Raw genomic sequence first — 22,936 nt, 5'->3', positions numbered from 1 at the left:
GCTGCCCCTGGTGGGAGGTGTGAATAAGTTGATCCATGGCATTGGAATTTATGAATTCCAGAAACTGTTGAGCAAAAGAGTTGGTACATGAGTAGTTTTCCCAGTTAATGGTGGGGTAGTTGAAATCACCCATTATTAGGGTGTTAGGTTGTACCTTAATACTTTCCAGTGTATCAAGAAATGAGGAGTGGGAATCCTGGGGCATGTTGTGGGGTCTGTAGCAAGCTACAATTTGGATTGTGGTCTTGCCCAGAGTTAGTTGCACTTGGATAATCTCAGATGCATTATGCTGTGCAACTATCTTCATCCATTGATTTATGTAACCTGAATTTCACCTGTGGTTTAACACACTTGTCTCTCATGGATAGGTGCAGCATGTAAATGTCCCACCTTATCTTCTTCTGCCTGTCTCTGGGTTATTTGTACACAAAATATAAAGGCTAAAATCTGCCATCATACATCAGTAGCCTAGTACCCTCAGAGAGACAGAGAGAGAGAGTTTGGTTTATATTCAAAGTCTGTTATTTAAAGGTGATGAAGTAAAAAAAAAAATAGTCACCAGTATTTCAAAATTACACCTTTGTAAGTTGTAGCCCTATCACCTTCATAGTTACATGATAGGAGAAAGATTGTGCTCCAAGTTGCCTATGAATTTTTGTTCGTTAGTTCCAGAAATGAGAATGCAAACTCCAGAACTGTTGATGAAAAGACAGATTAAACAGAAGCAGTACTGTGATAAATGTTGTCATCTTTAAGAAGGAAAAAAGAGTCATTGAAGGAACTGAACTGGGAATTTTCATGAGAAAAGTCACATATAAGGATCTGTATTAGGCCATCATCTGAGTCAGAGATCATGCATTATATAAGGAGAGGATGTGCAGTTGTATGTAAGAAATCATAGGCAGTTGCAGAAATTAGCAGGTCAAAGTTATTGACTGAGGGTTTGATGCTTGAGCTGTTTGAGATTCCTCTGAAAGTGTATTGAGCTGATCAGAGTGCTAGGACTTCAGAACTGACGTCAAGAACTGTCTTCACTTCCCAAAGTAGTGCAGTTCAAGACATACTGTCAACTATACAGATTTTCACAGACTGTCCAGATTTTTGCCTTATATTTTTGGTCTATTCCTCATAAAATTTGTGGTTTTCTGTTAAGTCACTGGGATGATCTGATGATTGAAGTCACTAAATTATGACATATTTGAGTTTCAGACTTCAAATCCTTCAGAAAATGTATGTTAAAACAAACTCTGTTACTCTAACAACTTCATAAGTTTATAAGAGCAGTATTTAAAATCTGTCCCTATTTTTGGGCTTTCATCCCCCCATTTTGTCAGGTTTTGTCCAGATTTCTTGTACTAAGAGGTTGAGCGGTATGGTTGAATAACCGTTGCCGTCCAGTTCCACTGCAGTGAGTGATGAGTCCATATTTATCTCCAATGGAAAGTTACTTATTGTCAGTGACTGTATTTAACATTTTTAGACCGTTCATTTAAGTTAGATTGTAATCTAGCTATAGTGAGAAGATGCTATGGCATTCTTAGTGATGTTTAGAACTACTAGCAGTAGGACTAAAGAAGTTCTGTTAATATGTACATGGTTTATGTTAGATGTATTATTGATTATTGTGGATCAGCATGTATATACAACCTTGGACATATGAGAAGACTAGAAAGGATGCAAAAAAAAAAAAAAAACTTTCAGTAAGGCAGTTGTTGGCTTAGGGAATATTAATTATCCAGCAAGATTGTTAAAACTTGATTTCTTTACATAAGCGGGTTCTTACTACGATGATTAAGTGTTTTAAAAATTACCATTTGCCTCTGTGATAGGTGCCACATTTAGTTTTTATGAACAGCCTCTCAGGAACAAATGTTACTTGGCTTTGTTATCACAGTGCGACTGTGTGCAGTAGTAGTTGTCCATAGAATAATCTTCTGCTAAAAATCAGACCGATATCTTCAGTTAGCATGTGTAAAAGGCTGTTAACTAAGTGGACTAGAGACAGAATACATCATTTGGAGGGTATAGTAATAGACTTCTTGCAAGCCAGATGTGAGGATGTCGGACTGTATATTCCCCATTACATTTAAATTGTATAGATAATAAGCATTTTGTCTGTTGTGATCATTATCTGTGTATTGTCCTACAACTGAATAGTAATATACTATAAAACTAACTGTGACATGAAAGTATAAAGTGTGTAATAGCGCATATTTGTATCTAAGAGGTATACAGCTTTTTCAATAATAAAAGTGAGGTGTACATCTTTAAGAGTAATTAATATGAAGGAATGAGTCGTGATGAAAAGCATTCTGGCAATTCAAGTAAACAGTTTAGTTAACAACACAGCATGTAATTTCACCTTTCTTCATTTACTAAGGCCTGTGCTTACTGTGGTAGGATTAAATCAGAAGTTGAGTCTGGACAACTCAGCAATATGTTGGCATGCCCACAGAAAATTGGAGATGACCTTCAATAGAATCGTTAAATTTTCATCTTAAAATGTCCCCACTAAGATGTCATTGCATAGCCCATGATAGCTTACCTCATTAGCAGGCTTATGTACCCCTCAGTTCAGTTTGCCTCACATGATAAATAAACATGTTTTTTGCATTGCCTACATGCTGATCTTTTCTTAAGCATGCAGGAAGACTTATTTTTTCTTCAACTAAAGATACCTAAAAAAAAAAAAAGTCAGCAAAACAAGGGGTAGAGCCTGTGGGCACCATTACCCAGGTATTATGTAACAAGCTGTCCACTGCAGTAAGAAATTCCGAGGGTCACATGCATTCCAAAAAAGAGCTAAGGCTCCTCTATTTTACAGACTTACCTGATCATACACGTGAGTCACATAAGCAAGACAGTGCTGTAGGAGGTATACTGCATGGCCAACTTTTGCCTCCTCACACAGTCTGACTGTAGTCTACAGCTCTGACCTTCAAAGTTGCAGCAATAGTAAACATTACAGGTTGTTGGCTTTAATACAATAACAAGATATTGATTATCAACAATATATACAGTAAATGTTGCAAGTTAAGGTAGTTTCTTGTCAATTATAATATTAGTAACAAAGTTGTCAGACAAGATTTTAAAGTATGTAAAGACAACTAGCTAATTTTGACTGTGGTTAGTAGTGGCAGTAGTATAGTTGGGTTAAGAGTCTAGGTGGTGGGGGGGGGGTAAAGGTGGGGGTGCTAGTCTGGATTAGAACAAGGACAAAGCCAGTGCAAATTTAAGTGGAATTTGAGTGCAGTCTTGAAAAGGCTGCTGGAAGGTAGAGTAGTTATAGAGGATGGAAGATTGTTCCAAAGTTTAAATATGGTACATGAAAATATGGCTTCTCCTGATGGGTTTTTGGGTTTGATAACAGTGAGTTGATCTTTGTTGCTTGAACTTAGGGGCCTAGTGGAGTGATAGGGTTGGAGAAGGGTTTGAAGGGAAGGGATGTTAAGGGGGTGGTTAATAAGTTTATGAGCGAGGGTGAGTTGATTAAAATGAAGGACTTGTGGGTGTTCTAGCCAGTTTAGTCCTTTAAGGCAGATACAATGATGGAGGTTCCAGTGGCAAATTTAGCAATTTTGTTGTAACAAGCATCCAGCTTATGTAGGTCTGTCTGTCTAAGGTTGGTAAGTATGGCGGACGCATAGAGTAGGGTGGAGATTAGCTGGGAATTGGCTATGGAGATTCTAGCCGCCTTGGTTAGGAATTGGCGGCTTCGATATAATGCACCAAGTTTCTTGTGAACTTTTTTTATTGTGAGAGATATGTAGGTGTCAAATCTAAGTTTGTTGTTGATTTCTACACCGAGTAATTTTGTGTGTTCTGATGGAGAGATGATGATATTGTCTTTGGCGAGAATGTTGAATGTGGGGGGTGTTTTGGGTGGCTTTGGAAGGTTGGAACAGGAGAAGTTTTGTCTTACTTGGGTTGAGTAGGAGCTGAGCATTGGATAGCCAGCTTTCTACAGAAGAGAATGATTCCTGTGTGAATTGTTGTAGTTCTGGTAGAGTGGGGGCAGAGCAGATGAGAGTAGAGCCATCTGCATACTGTATAAGAGATGCTTGTGTAGTGGCAGTATGTAGGTTGTTAGTGAAAAGTGAAAATAGCAGAGGGCCAAGGATAGACCCTTGAAGAACTCCGAGAGTAACTGGGAGGCAAGGTGATAGGTTATCATCCCAGATTACTGATTACTGGCATCCGTGTAGATAGCTGTGGAACCAGCTGCAGGCTGATTGTGAGAAGGAGAAGTTGGGGAGAGTAGAGAGTAGTAGCTCATGAGATACCATGTCAAAGGCCTTTGAGAGATCTAGAAATACGGCAGTAGAGAAGAGGCCATTGTTTCTGTGATGAAGTATAGTGTTGGTGAAGGAGAGCAGAGTGGAGGTAGTGCTGTGATATGGCCTGAAACCATGTTGGGTTTTGGAGAGGAGATTATTAGCTAGGAGGTAGCTGGAGACCTGGGTGTTGATTTTTCAAGTATCTTGGAGAGAGGGGAGAGGATAGCAATGGGGCAGTAATTGGAGAGGATGGTGGAGGGGGTGCCTTTGTGGAGGCGAATGATGTGGGATATTTTCCATATCATGGGAACATAGCCTTCTGTTATGGAACGGTTGATTAGAATTGAAATTGGGTAGGTTAGTGTATCAGCTGCAATTTTCAACTATTCAGAGGGGAGGTTGTCAGCTGCGAGTTTAGTGGGTTTAAGTTTTGACAATAGTCGTTTTATGTTGGAGGTAGGTACTGAGGTGAAGAAGAAAAGAGGAGTGGGGGGTTTAGGGTTAGGAGTTAGGGGGGCTGTTGTAGGGAAGTGTTGTTTGTTTAGAGATGTTATAGTTTCAGTGAAATGTTTGTTGAAGGATTCAGCAATACTGCTGGAGGAGGGGGGAATGGATGGCTGGGGGTGTATCAACCTTCCCTGGGTGGAGGATGGTGTTAAAGTGGCCCAGAATTGCTTGGGGTTGTGGTTGGTAGAGTTTAGGGTGGATTTATAGTAGAGGGATTTGTCTAATTTTATATGCTTTTTGGCTTTATTGCGCAGGTCAAGGAATGATTGCCTATCTGAGTTATTTTTTGTTAGTCGCCAGTGCTCCCAGGCCTTATCTCTGGATTTCATTAGGGTTCTGGTGGTCTTTTGTAACCATGGGACACGCCTGGATCTGATTTTGACATTTCTTACAGGAGCATGGGTGTTTAGGATGGAGAGGAAGGTACTGTTGAAGAAGTGGACAGCATCATTTAGGTTGAGGTATTTTAGTGGTGACCAGTTAATTTTTTGCAGGGAGGAGTTGAAGGAGTTGGGGTTGAAGTTGGACTTGTTCTGTATTTGCATGTGGATAATGGGCTTGAGACTGTTTGTGTGGTGCCGAATAAGTGGGGAAGTAGTCACTAAGACTGTCAGGTAAGCAGCCTGCTAGGTAAGAGTGAGGGGCTTTGTTGAGTAGGATCCAGTCAAGTAAGGTATAATTTTTAGGGTTTTTGTTGATTCAGATAGATCAGTCGCCGAGAGTGATGGTTTCCTGGGGTAGCCTAGTTCAGGAGATTTTCTCGGGGTGTAATATTTTGCCCTGGTGGGAAATAGCATCCTATGGCATTGATTGTTTTGTTTTGGTTTAGTTTGAGATTGGCATAAAGGATTTCTTCATTGTTGTGGTGAGGGGCAGATGAGTTCAGGAGTTGAATATTATGACAGCGTGAATGGGCGTACCTTCGTTGAAGGTTGTGCATTAGGGCTGGCAACTCAGCATGCAAATATCAACTGCCAATCATTAGCGGACCGGAGTTCAGCTGTGGCGACCCCTAACCGGGAAAAGCCGAAAGACACAACAACAAGTATGCATAATGCATATCCCTGTGTCCCACAGCTGCTAGAGTTAATTCTAATTATTGCTTTGCTTATACATAGGACAGTATCTGAGTAGTTAGGTATGTGTGATTCAAATATTGTTCTACTATGTCTTATGACGTATGTTATGTAACATATTTAGAGCATGCTTCCCCAGTCTGTTCTGTAAATAGTCACTATCTAGTGTGGGCAAGCTGAGTAGCAAAATATAAACAGTTTATTAGCATGGTTATCTAATTACAAAGGTTACTAAATAACATATAATTTAAGTTTAAAAAGGCTTGTTGGTTCTGCATCCTTCATGATTAGTATAACCTTAAAATCTCACAGCAGCAAAGCTGGCATAGACAAATCCTTTAATTTTCTGCTATGAAAGCTTAGAGTCTAAGATCAGAGAAAGATAAAGGATATGGATGTGTAGAGTTTGGAAGCATCCATTATCTTTTATGTGTTGTCTATAATTGTCAGGTTTTTGAAAGGTAGTTTGAAGCTGTCATATGTTGGCTGCTGCTTCAGTGGCTTATAACTCTTCATGGTATAGTAAGCTTAATATGCACCAGATAACTCCTTTCATAATGCAGTGGTGTAACTTACTGTTTTTTTTTGTTTGTTTGTTTGTCAGTCTTGTTAGATTGTAGTTATTACCTGTAGTCACTTTGTTACACAACAAATAAGAACATGTTATTTATTTCATTTGTATTTGTTTTCCAGGGTAGATCACTCATTTTCATGGACCTTTTTCAGTCACAGCCTGGGAGCAGTGTCTAGTTAAGTGACTTGCTCAGTAAATGAACTCTGTATTTTGTCCCTGTTCATGCAGGACCTTTACGCACAAAAATTAGGTGGTCGAAGTTATTGTTCAACCATGCATTTATCTGTTCCCACATAACATTCAAACATTGATTTTCTCATGCAGCTGCTGAGCTGAGAGGCTAATTTTTCTATACAATTAGCAAATGAGGAAAGTTCCGGTTTGTGTGTAACACACCATCCTGTTACTGTTGACAGCAATGATAATAATGTGTATCTGTTTAGAAAGCCTGTGCTAATCACAGTCTTGTTACATTTAATAAATCAAGTCAGTTTATCCATTGCTCAGATGTCTTTGGACTTTGTAATCATTTGATTTTCTTCCAGGGTGGTGAAGTGTGAATGGTGCTCCTGAGTTATTTTGACTGACTAGTTCCTTTTTATCACATAGGCAAATACTGGAGTTCTTTGAAACGACATTCCTCCACAGTGGGATTCTCTCTAGTTGAGGCACAGAAGTGCGAGAGTGAAGAGGCTGAGACAGTGACTGCTATGGCCTCTTTGTCAGTAGGAGTCAAACAAACACAGAAGAGGTAAGTATTCTCTGGTTCCTGTTACATTCATATTCTGAGAATACATAATGCATAGATATTTTTAAATCTGAGGAGTTAAATAATGTTCCCCAGTTCCTTGAGTATATTTCTGTTGAGCACATGAGAATGCCACAACCAAAAGAAAACATGTATTTATATTTAAAAATGGATTTTGTAGTGGAATTGCTGTGGCATGCATTATTTAAATACAAAAGTAATTCAGAAATTTAAAAAAAATGCACCTCCAAAAGATGTACTTAATTTTGGAGTTTTAAGAAGAATATGGTTTGATTCTTTGCCTTCTGTGTGGAGTCTGCATGTCCTCCCTGTGTTTCCATGGGTTTCCACCCACATTCCAAAGATATGCAGTAGGTGGATTGGATACTCTAAATTGGCCATAGGTGTGAGTGTGCTTGCGAGTGTGTGGTGGGGAAGAACTACCATGATAAGGCTAGCCACCAGGTGGTGTAAACCATGGCTCTAGATTGTCACTGTTAAAGTGACACCCCAACCCCATGTGCAAAAGATGAGAAAAAGGGGTTGTGGATGGATGTAGTGGATGGATTGGTTTTATAGCTTCCAAATTGAATTATATCAGACTGATTCGTAGATGTTCAAAACCACATTATAATTTGTACCACTGGAAACTGTAGTATTCAGGTAATTAGGACCCAATGCATCTGTATTCAGAAAGAAGATACTTCTATTTTTATTATGAGTCACTTTATATTATTAGATCCAGTGCTGGTTCAGGAAAAAGTTTCATAGGATAATGTGTGTTTGATCTGTTAAAGCTTGTTTTGTTTCACCTGTAACTCATGTTCTTGGTCTTCCTGTCAGTCTCGGATTTAGGTTTCATATATATGGTTTCCACAAGTAGTAAAGGCATCTTTTTGTAGCAAGTGCTTTAAATCTTTTTCATGTTTCACAACAAAGGGTAGAGACAGGTTTTAATTTTTTTTTATCTTTGTTTCTCAAACGAAAGCAGTTATTATTATATGTCACATTAAATTGGGATTGGGGGTTGGTGTAACGGTTAAGGTGTTTTCCTTATTCTTCTCTTTCTACTCCTCCTCCTCCTTTTTTGGCTTTTCCCTTTAGGGTTTGCCACAGCAGGACAATGATCCCTAAGTTAAGGTGTTTGCCTCATAGACACAAAGTACAGGGTTGGGTTCTCACCTTTGAAAGGGAATTTATCAAGGCTTAAAATGGCCCACAAGGGCAGCTAGCTTAGTACTCAACACAAATGCAATGCAGTAGTCAGAACTCATAAACCATTGGACATAAATAAAAAAAAATAATCTTTTTAATTGTTTTACCTTTGCATTACATATGTTTGATGCACTGCATTGCTAAGCCTTCTCCACTGAACGATTCAGTAGGCTGTACATGTTCGAACTCATCCCATTCCACACAAAGCCTTCACAAGCTGTGTTCTTCAAGCAAACCAGACTGTTTTAGGGCACTACCTCATATTATGGCCATCTGCATGTAATAACGTCATCAAACCATCATGCATAAAAGGACTGTGATTTTTTTTCCCCTTTTTCTTCTCCTCCTACCCCAATCCGTACAGTTTCCTGGTGGATTACTGGGAACATTCAAACTTATTTGTATAAGCTTCTATAGCACTCAGACACTTTAGTCCAGCCTCTGTTATTTTCTGCTTGCCTTGGATATTTCTGAATTCCATTTGCTTGTATATAGTCTTCATGTGAGAACGACGTTGTTTAGCATTTGTTTGTTAATAAGGTAAATTAATTGGTCTCTCTTAGACTCTTTTTAGCCAGTCAGAATACTTTTTTTTCTTTTTAGGAGGTTCCAGTTCAGCATCCTGTTTAACCATTCTGTAGGTGTGTTTGTTATTGATCTGTATTGCGACACCTCCACCTTTAGTCCCCTGTCTGTACAGCTACTGGTCTGAAATTGTGGAAGATGCTGAAACCTTGCACTGCAAGGGTACTTTGTGCTGCTTTAAACTATGTCTCAGTAACTGTACAGGTGTCTGTATTGTCAAGGGTGAGGAGAGCTTGGAGGAAGTACAGTTTTTGTGTAAGCTGCTAGCACCGAGCAGTAACACCTTTAGGTTCAGTTCAGTTGATTTTGCTACTTTGGTAGGTTTGTCAATTTGGCATTTCCTAAAAAAAGGCACTATGGGAGTGGATAAAGTTTTAGGCAATATTTGAAAGCCTCAAGGAGACAGGTGCAAGCCAGCCCTGGCAAAGCACTGTGGTCTGTTAACTATGTTCTCCCATGCTGACAAATATTGGATCCTCTTAGAATAACACCAAAAACTCAGCCATTTTTTAAAGTCGGTCATCTTTTGTTTGTAGGTGAAGGTAATATGCAGCTCATTTATATGCTCTTATCAATCTGAGACACGCAGTCTGAGAGTTCCATGTTTCTCTTCATATAGTCCAGGGAGGTACATCTCATGTCATTTATACCTACATGGATATAATGGAATCATACTGGTACCTGTGATGTAATGACTTGAGTGCATGTGTAATTTGGTGGCTCCTGGCTCCAGCTAGGCAACTAATCCTTATCTTCTCCTTGTTCAGCCTAGTTAGAGGGGCATCAGTATGTTTTATAATGAAGTCCCGAGAAGTGTGTTTGTTTGCCTTAAAGGCTTTGTATTTGGAGCTGCGGTGAGTGCAGCTTTATGTATGTATTTATGTATGTATGGTGTTAGGCAGTGTTTTTGCTGAGTTCTTTTGGGTTTGCTGAGAAATAGTTTTGCCAATGGGCAGTGTTGAAGATCTTTGTTTAGGAATATTGCATTTCAGTACCACACCATACATCGGTGTGTGTGCGCGTGTGTGTGTCTGTCTGTCTGTCTGTGTGTGTATCCTGTGTGTGTGTGTCCTGTGTGTGGTGGGCATTGCATGCATGGTTTTGACAACCTGATGTGTGCTTGTATGCAAAAGTTTAGTCTCCATTGACACTGTGTAAGTACACCTCTGGTATACTGTATCTGTTCTTTAAGGATTAAGTGGTTGTCCATAAACATGAGACAGTTACTACATTGTCTCATGATACCCATTTCCACCAAGCTGACTACAGAGAATTTAGGAAATTGCATACCCATGCTGTCCAGTCCTTTAATTAGTGAGTTACAAGAGGGTGGTGTACTGGAGGTTTTACAGCAGGCTGTTAAGGGTGCTTTATTGGAAGAGACCAATAATGCTGCTTTATTGGGATAGACTTAGTTAAAAAATACAGCAGCAATTACTTAAAGTAAGTTATACAAGTGCAATTTAGCAATCCAAATGACTTTGCTTTGCCTGGATGGCACTGGATGCAAGTAAGACATTTCAGGAACACAAGCTAGGACATCAAGCTTTGCTGAATTTTGTGGAAATGATCTCAGAGCTGTGCAGACATCCTTCATTTTTACCAGCACTGAAGAAACAGTAGAGTGATTACTGAGCCCTCTGACCAATAAAATGACTACACTTTGAGCTCTTTTGTGTGTTTCCATACTCAGACCAGGTGTAAACACCTACTGCTGCAGGATGAATAATCCCAGTCCTAATGTTAAAACACAATGAAAAGAATCCCACAAGTGCAATGCTACTATAAACAACTACCTAGAAATCCTTTACAGAAAGTGAACTCAAGACAGACAGTCTAACAGCAGCAACAGTGATAAGAAAAATGTTTTGTAAAAAAAAAAAACAGTGAAATACACAAATTAAGAAAAGCAAAGAAACACCAGTGTTTTCGTAAAATAAGTTGGGCATTTTAACAATCCAAAGTGCTTAGCTTTGTCTGGATGGCACTGGATGCAAGTAAAACACTTCTGGAACACAGGCTAGGCCATCAAGCATTGCCGATTTTTTTTGTGTGTGCCTTTTTAAGAACATAGGAACAGTGCAAGGCAAGGACTGGATCTTTCATGGAATGAAAAGTATGAAGTGCTCTGGAGCTCTCACTTTTGCTCAGCTCACCTCTGTAGCACGGCTAAAGATAGATCATTCGTTCCTAGATGGAACCCTATCTTCATGTGAAATCATCTCAAGTCCCCCATTTAAGAACACCATGTCCAAAACTGCTTTATCTTAGGTAGGTTCTAGTAATAAAGGTCTAAGGCCTTTCTCTTGTAGGTCTTCAGGAATGGTCATGTACTTTGCTGGTCTGCAACACTGGATAAAGTTTCCCATCAAGAGTGTCTGTCATTTTGTTACAGTTCTAAGGATCTTTTCTGCCTTTTCTTATCATCTTCCTCCCTAGTAAAGAGGCATTTTGGGTATAATCCCATGCAGGTTGTGCTGTTCCTTCCAGTCTTCATTGTGACTGACAGTACCCCTGTCCTTTATGTTTACTCATTTGCAGTGCTTCTTTAACTCCTCTTACACATATGGCTTTACTTACTGCATCCCTCTTATAAGCCAAGTACCCTGGCAATTTAGGGGGTTAAAGTTTTGACCTGCTAATATGCTTTATCTTGTAGTCCTATGACAGATTCCCTAAGTTTACATTTTACTACTGTGAAACTTTGGACATATCTCTTAACCAGATAATGCTCCAAGATTACCCATGAAGGAGGCAGCTGTGGCTAGAAGTTTTACTTGATTAATAAAACAAACCAATAAAACAATAAATATCCAGATATGTTTACAGTGCCAGTTGTTTTGTTTGTATCTTTTTTTTTCTGTTAATGCCACAATAGCTAGAGCCACTGGTACAGGCTGCTTTCTTGCTGAGATTGAGGTGGATTTTTTTTACTGCCTGTTTTTGCCTCATCTTATCATTTTTATCTTTCCCTTATTTCTCATTCTGCACATATCTTATCAGTTAATTCAAAATTAATTTATCATTATCCCCCTGTTGGAGTTGACATCTCTTAATGTCTCTGATGATTTGAAGACATCAGTATAAAGGAATTGTTTTCAATTCTAAGACTCTTTATTGCGAGTCCCAGAATACTGAGACTGAAAGAACAAAAATGCAGACTTACATAAACTAAGTCCAAGATAGCTGTGTCTTCCTTTTTACTCAGTTATAGTGGTTTTAGAGTACGTATATTAAGTAGAGGGGGTGTTGGGGGTGCAGGGGGCTTTGCCCTCCTTGCGAAAAAAAAAAGAAAACTTTAAAAGAGAAAAGTGATTTTTGACATTCGCTGACCTCCTAAATTTTCATTTTTTTTTTTGTAATTCCGAGACTTTCACTTACAAGTCTTAAAATTACAGAATTTCAGTAGGGAGGCATTTCAAGATGTCTGCACTACTTTCTATGCCTGTCCCACACCCATGCTAGTTTAATTGTTTGCTAATTAAACTGTTAAACCTGTCACTTAGGATACTCTTTACCCTTTCAGCCTGATTCACACCATTATGAATGTTCTTTTCTGCAAGTCATTCCCCATTCTCAAATAAAGCAAGAGCTCTGCATTTGTTGTTCATCCATTCACGTAACACCATCCATGATGTGTACTATTTACACACAGACACACACACACAAAGAAATAAATCTTCCCAAGGTTGTCAAAGGTTTACACTTTTGCGCTCTTCTGATTGATGTCCTCCTTTAATCAGTGTTCTTTACAATAGGAATACATTGCCAAGGATAACTGTATGTCTGGCCAGCGTACAAAACCTGGGTCCTTCCATTCGTCATACATTATATATCCTACGTCCATAGTGTAAAGTGCATAAGTGACATACAAGTTCCATATCCTCAGAACGTCTTTGCCACCAGTCTGAGTCCAGTGTTTTGAATTCAGTCCAAAAATGTATCTGTTGTATAGTTCTCCAAGGCTAGGGCAGATAAGTACCCAGTTGGGGACACTTTCTTTTCCTCCTGATTTGTTTTATTGAATGTACATGTCATCCAGAAAGGGGAAATGTGAGTATGGGAGACAGATTCTCCATAAAGGTAGGCATGAGAAGTGCCTTTTTGTTTGGGTGCAGATCATGACCACAAACAGTGTGATATTTGCCAGGCAGTTGTTCCTGAGCCCTGCACAGCCATCTTTCTTCCCTTTCTGTCTGTTTAGGGAACCAGCAATTTAAATCACTTGCTTAAGGAACTGTGGCTGCTGAATCTGCCCACCTGGACATCCAGCTGCCTTAAAAAAAAAAGAAGTTGAAGAAGCTATGACCAAAGACTTCTGCTGTCCATCCTCTGCCAGGTATCTCTATAGGGTCAGAGGAAGATATCAAAGAGCCCCATTACTGACACCTGCCCTCTCTATTACAACCTGATTACTGGCTGACACAGGACTCTCTTAATTACTCCAGGTCTTTTGGGTTTCTAATACCATGACAGGAGTGGACCCCATTCCTAAGTCAGAGTATGATTAAAGTTCATGAAATTAGCATTGTTTCACTCTTTGTCAGCCAGTAGTCCTCTTTGCAGCACCCTCTATGTACCCAGTAATGACTCCTTCTGCAATTCGGATGGGATTACATGGATTGGTAACATATCTAAATACGATTGTAAATTCTTTTTTTATAAGACCCATTGCTCCCACTACTATTGGAACTGTCTGGGTATCTTTTTTCCACATGGCTCTCGTTTCTACCTACAGATCCTGGTATTTTATGACTTTGTGTCTCTCTGTATGCAAGACACTGTAGTCACTGGGTGTGGCGATTTCAGTGATCAATGCTACTTTTGTCTTCTTTTCTTGGAGCACTATATCTGGTTTTCTAGCCTCTGTCTTTTGAACTGTTGGCAGTGGGTGATCCCATGTGATACAAACTTCATCAGTTTCTATGATGCTTTGTGGCTCATGTTTCCAGTGTTTTTCACCCACTTCAATACCATAATGTTTGCACAATCCCCAGTGCAACAGTCTCACCACATTATTATGCCTTTCAGTGTACAGTCCTTCTGCAATTAGTGTGTCGCAACCAGCAACGAGGTGCGTGACTGTTTCCAATTCGGTTTTACAAATCCTACATTTGTCCGTTTCTCCCACATGTTCAATGGATTTTTCTAAACCAGCGTGTATGTATCCCACTATCTTGGGCTGCTAATATTAACCTCTCATTTCTTGGTTTGAACTTGCCTCTCCTCTCCTCAACCATTCCTGCATTTGTTCTTGATCAACATGAGGCTTTTCCAGAAGTTTTCTATACGTGCAACTATATTTATGTTTTTTCCACATTTCTTGCCTTCTCATCTGGTCCTTCACCTTATATTCTTTCTTTTGTTTTTTGGCACATTCAGTTGCTGCCTGATTTTTATCCACTTCTGGTTTGATTTCCATTCCTGCTTGACGTCGATATGCTTCTGCTAGATTAAGCAGAGACGTCATCTTGGATTTATTGTCCTCATGTTTCAAAACTTTCACTACATTTGGATCTTCTGAGGTCAATAGATATGTGTGGAGTCCCACGATTGCAGATCTATACATGTAATCAATTTCAAGGAGGCCCATCCCTCCTTTGGAATAGGGAATATATAATCTTGGTATGTACTGATTTTTATAAATCATTTGATGAGCATGAAGCATCCTTCTTGTTTTAATATCCAGTCTGTCCAACACTTTTTGGGGCCAGTCAGTCACTCCGAAACTGTAAGTTAGGACAGGAAGAGCAAATTGATTTATAGCTTGGATCTTGTTCCTAGATGTCAATACTGTTCTCAGGAAGTTCTTAAGTCTTCTAAAGTATTCCTTACTGAGTTTTATTCACATTTGTTAGTGTTTTATTGATGATCCTTCATCAATTCCCAAGGGTTTATACACTCTGTGTTGCTCAAGTTCTTTTATATCACATTCTTGTCCAAAACAGATGTTTTCCTGGTGCTGCAGTTTTCCTTTTTTAAAGGTTGCTTTTGCACATATATCAAGACCAAATGACATTCCAATATTATCTGAAAAAGTTTTGAAAGCCTACAGCTGTGCTTTCAATTCCTCATCTGATGAGCTATACAGTTTTAAATCATCGACAAAGAGAAGATGAGAAGTCATTAGACTGTTGTTTTCTATGAGCTAAATTGTAGCCAGGACCTAAGGTGTTAAGTAAACAGCATAATGGATTAATGGCAAGGCAGAATAGCAACGTTGACAGAGAGTCACCCTGGAATATCCCCCTTTGAATTTTTATTCTTGGGGTAATAATCTGTCCTTTATCATGGCTTAATTGCAAAGTGGTCTGCCACTGTTTCATGGTTACTGTAATGTAGTCAATCAGTGTAGGGTGTATCTTATACATTTTTAAGCACTTTTTTATCCATGAATGTGGGATACTATCAAATGCTTTTTTGGAGTCAGTCCATGCCATACTTAGATTCTTCCCCTTCTTACAGTTATCCACTATAACTTTAACAACAAATGATCCTTTGTTCCATATGACTTTCTTTTATTGGCCTTTTGTTCTACTGCCGTAATTGAGTTTTCTTCTAAATGACTATAAACTCTGTTGATGTCAATTCCTCTGTATAATTTATACGTTGTTGGAAGACAAGTTATTGGTCTATAATTTTTAGGGTAGCTTGCAGGTTCACTCTTAAGTAAGAGGATTGTTTTTCCTGTTGTTAATCAGTGTGGTGTGTGTTCGGGGTGCGCATATAAATAGTTCTTACTCATGACTAAATCCTCGTGCAAAGAAGTCAATACTTTAAGCCAAATGTTAGTTATTGCATCTGGGCCTGGGGTTTTCCAGTTAGAGGCTTTTCTCAACTTTGTTTCAATCTCTCTGGCTGTTATTTCATCCCATTTCATATCCTGTGCCACATCTTCTTTCTTTCTTTCTTTTACTTCTGTCCATTTAGTATTTTTGTTATGTTCCACAGGATCTTCATAGATACTTCTCCAAAATGTATCTACTTCCTCTTTTTTTCGCGGTCTTTCAATTCCTTTTACCTTATTTCCCAGTTCTCTATAAAACTTTTTTGGGTCATCAATAAATTGCTTATTTTTTGCTTTTCCCTTATATTTATCTTCGTAGCTTCTAAGTCTTTTCGCCTGTTTTGAAATTTTTAGTTTATCTCCAATAGTGCATAATAGATCCTCATCTGATGTAATACTGCGCATTGCTTGTATCGCATCTGTATATCTTAGTATTTTTGTTGATCTATTCCCTCTTCTGTAATCTTCTAACAGTGACACTTCTTGTCTTAGCTGCTTTATAGTTTTCTCTGTTCGATAGTTCCATGATGGTATTTGCTTTCGCTCCCGCTTTTCCCTCGCTACCCTGTGTTCCTGGGGTAGAATTTTATCAGTTATTAATTTAGCAGCACAGTAATATATTCTGTTTACTTCTGTTATATCGCATGGATCTCTGTAGACAGTCCTAATTACTGTAGCAAAAACAACAGCAAAGCAGCAAAGCAAAACAGCAAATACAATGAAGAACAAAGACCAGGAACCCAGTGACTAAAATGTATTCCTCTCTGACGTCTTGGCATACACTGGTACTCCAAGAAGGCAGTGTATGCCGAGACGTCAGAGAGGAATATTCATTGGGTTCCTGGTCTTTGTTCTTCGTTGTATTTGCAGTCCTAATTACTGTGTTCATTTGTTTTATCAAGCTTCTGACTTTTGGAGTTTTATTAACCTTCTGCAGTCTATTTCTCTCATTGATCTTGATATATCTGTCTTTGTGTATTAAATCAAGCAACTCTTCTCATAACTCATTTTTTCCATACTAAGGGCACAACCCTTGTTTTCCATTTCCTGCAGGCATTCTATAGAAAGTTCTATAGCATCTTCCTGTGGCACATTCTCTTCAGTTTCATCCTGTGTCATCTGTTGTTCTGGCCTATCACTCCTCAACATTGACTGCATCAGTTTCCTGTTCCTTTCCTTACTGTCTAGCTTCATGTGAATGTTTATACCGGTTTCCTGTGGAAGGCTCCAAAATATCTTGATATGGCACCAGACCACTTGCTTCCTATTCCACTGGTTTCCCCTTAATTTGGATATCCATTGCCCTGTCCTGTTGTGGTGCTTTCTGTATTCAATTTACTACACTGATTGCAGCTGTTCCATAACCTCAATTTCTGTTTCTTTGACTTCTCCATTACTAATCTCTTTTTCTACTTTTCCTCTTAGTCTTCTTATTTTTTTGTATTGTAAAGTTTTCTATATCCGGGTTCCTTTGCCTATATTTTTCTTCAAATATCTTTGGTGCTACTCTTTTTGTATTGGTTAGTTTTGCTTTCTCCTTTGCATAAATATTACACCATATTAAATCTCTTTTCCTTTCCCATGTCCATATTTCTTCTTCACATGTCTCCTGATCATCTTGCTTTTCCTTATTCTGGGGACTCACTCCATCATGTTGTGGTGTAGTCTGTTTTAGACCTTCTGCATTAAATCCTTCCCTTTGCAGGCACTCCATAACTTCAACCTCTATTTCTTTAACTTCTGCTTTACTAATCATCTTTTCTGCATTTCATCTTTTTGCTATTAATCTTTTTATTGTGAAATTTTCCATATCTGGATGCCTTTGCCTGTATTTCTCTTCAAATATTTTTGAGACTGCCTTCTCTGTATTAGTCAACTTGGCTTTCTCCATTACATAAATATTGCGCCATATCAAATCTCTCTTTCTTTCCCATGTCCATATTTCTTTTTTATATTTTTCAAATATCTCTTGGTTTTGTTGTTTATATTTCCTCACTTCCTCAGATGCTTCTTTTTCCAAAGAGATCAAGCATTTCTTGATCTGTATACTGTTTTTCCTGTGTGGCTGAGCTAATGTCCATTAAAGATGGAGAAAGGGGAACTGCAGCTGACAAGTGTGAAGGGCCTAGTTGTATTCCACAAGTCTTTGTATTGAGAGAATTACTAAGTTGATTAGGGCAGATGTACCCATAAGAAAGAAGCAGAAAACAAGGCATATGCCTCCTGGTGCTAAAGACTCCAGAAGTAGTAGCAATAATTCACCCGTGGTCTTTTTAAAACCCTTATGGCTTTGAAGCCTTCTCGGCTTTTGTTAGCCCCTTCTCCTGTTGTTTTTTCTGTTTCTTGCACTCCCTTTAAAAGGACTTGGGATTCTGATTCTTCTGATGAGGCTGAGGGTTTGGATTCTGGGGGAGGAATCCTAGGCTTATTCCTTCCAAATTCATTTATCTCTTGCTTTGGGATCTGATGAAGAGCATACTCTTTCCTCTGACTCATCAGCGGAAGAACTTTCTTTTGGAGACACCATTATTAAAATGACATAGCCTTTTTATTGGGCAAACTCTCAGATGTTTGCTGTCCACTATGATCTCCTAAAGATGGATTCCTCAAGACCGTCTGCAGTTCCTCCTGTTTTGGAAGCTATTATAGACACTTTTCATCTGCTTCTCAAGCCCTTGAGTCTGAGTCCCCTGCTTCCAAAAAAAAGAGACATGTTCTATAAGGTTCCTAAGGCTCAGAAGGTTTGTATAAGAATCCCCCGTCAGACCCTTCTGTGATTTCAGTCTGTACTGGCAAACCTACTAAGTTCCTTGCTTCTTCCAAACTCTTACCATCAAACAAGGAAAGTAGAGCCATGGGTGGGTATGGTGAGAAGGTGTATACCTGTGCAGCCTTAGCTTTCAGGGCCATTAGTTACCAAACACCTATTACTAGGTGTGTGTTTGCCATTCTTGCTATACTTGAGGGTGTGTTAACTGACATGCCTGCTCTGGATTCTAAAACTTCAGCTCTTTCTTTACTGGGCTGTGGTCCTCAATTAGCTTGCTATGCTGGTGAGAAGGTGTATACCTGTGCAGCCTTAGCTTTCAGGGCCATTAGTTACCAAACACCTATTACTAGGTGTGTGTTTGCCATTCTTGCTATACTTGAGGGTGTGTTAACTGACATGCCTGCTCTGGATTCTAAAACTTCAGCTCTTTCTTTACTGGGCTGTGGTCCTCAATTAGCTTGCTATGCTGTCAAATGCAGCTGTGATGCTGCTGATGGATCACCTAGGGCGACTGTTATTAGGAGGTATTCCAGGCTTTGATTTCAATCACATCCAGAGGATGTGAAGGCAAAACTGTTAGATTCCCCTTTGGATATCCAAAATGCAGATCTCTTCAAAGACAGAGCAAAGGTTGTGCAAGATCTTAAATTAAGTTTTGTTTTGCATGTTCTTACATATCAGAAGAACAACTCCTCTAAGGCAGCCTTTGTGTGTAAGCGTCATAAGCAGCCTTTAAAGGGTAAAAGGCCTTCTAAGAGAGTTTTTTCTGAGAAACTTAGGATTCTAGGGGGCAGAAGTCTTCTGGACAAGTGAGCTTCTGTTTGACAATTATCTTCCTCTTAGTCAGATTCCTCTTTTCCAAAGGTTAATGCTGTCCTTTCCCATTTGGCAACAGATTACCGCAGATTCTTGGGTTCTGCCAGTAATTCACAATGGCTATTTCATAGTATGGAAGCCCATTCCTCCCTTTTCAAGGATTCCTCACTCCCCTTCTTGCCAGTTGTCTCATTTTCCCCCTCTTCTTCAGGAGCTCTTGGCCTAAGGTATACTGTTCAGCCAGTAGCTTTGCAAGATGGGGCAAGGGCTTCTACTCCAGAATGCTTTTGGTTTCCAGGAAGGAGGGCTGTTGGAGACCTGTTATATAGCTCTCCTTTCTCAACACCTTTCTTAAAGTTCCTTCCTTCCATATGTTGAATCTTCAGTCTCTCTGCCCTATGCTTCTTCCTCAGGCTTTTCTGGTTTCTCTAGACCTGAAGGATGCATATCTACATATTCGTATACACCCTGTCTTTAGGACATCTTTATGTTTCCTGTTTCTTCCATACATTATCAATTCTCTGCTTTGCCTTTTGATCTTTTTACAGCACCAATGTTTTTTACTAAATGTCTAGCTCTGGTCTTAGACTTTTGTAGGCTCCATGTTTATTTTTTTTCTCTGTGTGATTAATCTTCTTATTCAGGCCCCCTCTCCACAGGTTCTGCTGCAGACCTAGAATTCACATTTTCCGTTTGGAATTCACTCTCAATCTGAAGAAATCTATTCTGACTCTTTCTCAAGACTATGTTTTCTTGGGATGTAGGGTTCTCAGAATGTTACTATAATATCTTTTCTTCTCGTAAGGTCCTTTCTTTGACAGCTTTCTTTCGGTCCCTTCTTCATTTGCAAGAGACCTCAGCAAGAGAGTTTTTGAGAGCCCCGAGGTTCATGGCCTCCACTATTCCAGTGGTTCTTTTGGCCAAGCAAATCAAATTAGAAACCAGAGTCAAAGTGAAACAGTTGCTTATAGAACTAAAACCAATAAAAAAGAGAAAAACAAACAACAATATACTGATAACACTTTAATATGCAAAGCTTTTGGGTAACACAAACCCTTCGTCAGTGCTAAAAACAATGCAGTAAAATCATACTTAAATAGTAAAAATAAAACACACATCCAATAAAACTCTATGTACAATCAATCAATTTAAACAATGTCACAGTGCAATCAACATGTAAAGAAACAACACTAATTATTTCAAATTCATTTGCTTAAGCTTATGCACATGTTTTAGTGTAGCAGTTTGGTTAATACGAAGTGGATGATCAGCTTTTTATTTTTGATAATAAGTATTATCTTCAAGTCTCAGGAGTAGCGATGGGTACTCCCATCGCTAATACTTATGCTACTTTGGTTTTAAATGTATGGGAGAATGAGACTATTTACAATTGCCCTGAGTGTTATTCAAGTAAGGTGAGCTTTTTTAAACGATTAGTGGATGATGTATTTTTAGTCTGGCAAGGGGAAGTTGGAGAGATTGCACATTTCATGGATTATTTGAATACTAGTACTTGTTTTTGAAATTTTCTATGCATTCTTCTTCAAATAGTATAGAATTTTTAGATGTTGCCATTAAATACGATGGGACCAACATATATACATTTGTGTATAGGAAAGATGTGCTTAAGAACAAATATTTACATAGGAAGAGTGTGCATTCTTCTCATGTGTTTAATGGAATTGTTAATGCACAAATCACATAAGTAAGCAGGTTGAATACTGATTTGAATAGTTGTGAGCAACAAATGGAAGAGATGATGCATGCATTTACTGACAAGGGATATGAAGCTGGGTTGATAACTAGTATTAAACAAGATGTCATTGCTTCAAGAGGATCTATAAGTAGACCATATTTTGGAAATTATTCTGTAGGAATGGGTATAACTGATGCTGCCGAGAATGATAATATTATACAATATGTAACCACCTATACTGGGTGTAGTGAAGGTATTAAGAGTATTATATCTGATAATTGGGGCATTCTAAGAACTTTGCTCGCTTTACAAAAATTTATTGGGAATAAACCTATGTTTAGCTACCATATTTGCTCCAGTCTTAGAGTGATTATATTACAAAGAAGTATGTGATAATATTATAGCTAAAAAAGACAACTAACATTGTAACATTTCAATGCTCTAATTGTTGTTGTGGTCTTACTGAGCTGAATCCAAACTTTCTACATCCCGTGACTAATAAGGTATATACTGTTAAGTGTTTTGCAACTTGTAACACTAATTGTGTAGTATACTTTGCTAGATGTAAAGTATGCACCAGCTTCTATGTGTGGAAGTCTGTGTGAAGATTAAAAGACAGAATTATTGAACAACATTCTGAGATTAGAAGGGGTGTACTAACAAATTCTCAAGCCAAACATGTTCAGGAGACTGGTTCATCACATACATTTACCTTTCAGGTTACAGATGTTATTGATGGAACCATTAGGAAAGGTGATATGAACAATAAACTTGAGATTAAGGAGTATAAGTAGATTTTACACTCCAAACTGATCGTCCACCTGATATTAAACAAACTGCTACCCTAAAACCTGTGCTTAAGCTTAAACACATGAATATGAAATAATTTGTTTTGTTTCTTTAAATGTTGATTGCATTGTGACATTGTTTTAATTGAGTGATTGAACATGGAGTTTTATTGACTGTGTGTTTTATTTTTACTATTTAAACATGGTGTTACTGCATTGCTTTTAGCACTGAGGAAACATCTCTTCTTCAACAGTCTCATACTCAGGCAAGCTTTTCTCCATTTTGACCTCCAAATTTTACATTTTTTTCAGCTCATTTGAATATCTTTTTAAAGCTTCTTCCATTTTTCCAGCCTTTTGTTATCTGAGTTGATATATATATATATATATATATATATATATATCTATATATCTATATACATATATTCATTCAGTGTTTTCTTTAATTTATCAGCTATGAGCACATTTGACTTATTTTTTCCTCTAAATTACTGGGAGCTACATCTTGCCCCAAAGCTGGAGTTTGAACTGCTTTTTTGCGAACAGATGCAGGATTCTTCCCAGTCAGTGTTTGCTCTTCACCTTTTCTAGGTGATTTTCTTTCAGGCTCTCTTAGTTTTGTTTCTTTTTTCTGGCATCCAGGCAGTATACATACTAGCCAGAAACTGAATTTAATAAAAGTGGCAAAGCTCCTAGCCTTTGTGTTTGTTTCTTTTTTCACACTGGGAGAACTGAAGTTAAGCTGTTGACTAGCATGCAGTTTCATAGGTTGATGCTAGGCTATCGGCCCTAGGGTCTGTACAAGCCTAGCCATAACAATTCCCTGGCTATTTCTTCCCACAGTATTTACTTACCTGGACCCCTGTCTAGCAGGGCGACTGACGTGATCCCCAGGGTGAATTTCCTATCTCCCATCCAATCATCAAGGTTCCTTTTGAAGAGGGCCAAAGAGGTGCTCTGCTTGACATGTATGGGCAGTCTATTCCAGAGTCTGGGGAGTCTCTGGGTTAGGAACCTATCCCTCCAGCATGTTTTGTTCATTGTGATGACAAGGTTTAGATCCTTGGAGAGTGTGTCTCTGAGGGATTGGGATTTCT

At 38.7% G+C, this 22,936-nt stretch overlaps 1 protein-coding gene across 6 annotated transcripts in view; it reads left to right on the top strand.

Moving 5' to 3' along the window:
* The window catches only part of HDAC4 (histone deacetylase 4), a 3,124,471-nt gene that overhangs the window by 3,047,145 nt on the left and 54,390 nt on the right, over positions 1–22,936 (top strand). For all 6 annotated transcript variants that reach the window (XM_044075061.1, XM_044075057.1, XM_044075060.1 and 3 more), the window contains one exon: positions 7,044–7,185. In XM_044075061.1, the coding sequence (XP_043930996.1) occupies positions 7,044–7,185 (142 nt within the window). The remainder of the gene's footprint in view (positions 1–7,043; positions 7,186–22,936) is intronic.

Source organism: Protopterus annectens, chromosome 6.part0 (assembly GCF_019279795.1).
Source record: "Protopterus annectens isolate FY-2018-M chromosome 6.part0, PAN1.0, whole genome shotgun sequence".
NCBI classification, from domain to species: Eukaryota; Metazoa; Chordata; order Ceratodontiformes; family Protopteridae; genus Protopterus; species Protopterus annectens.
This window is presented reverse-complemented; position numbering and strand designations above follow the sequence as displayed.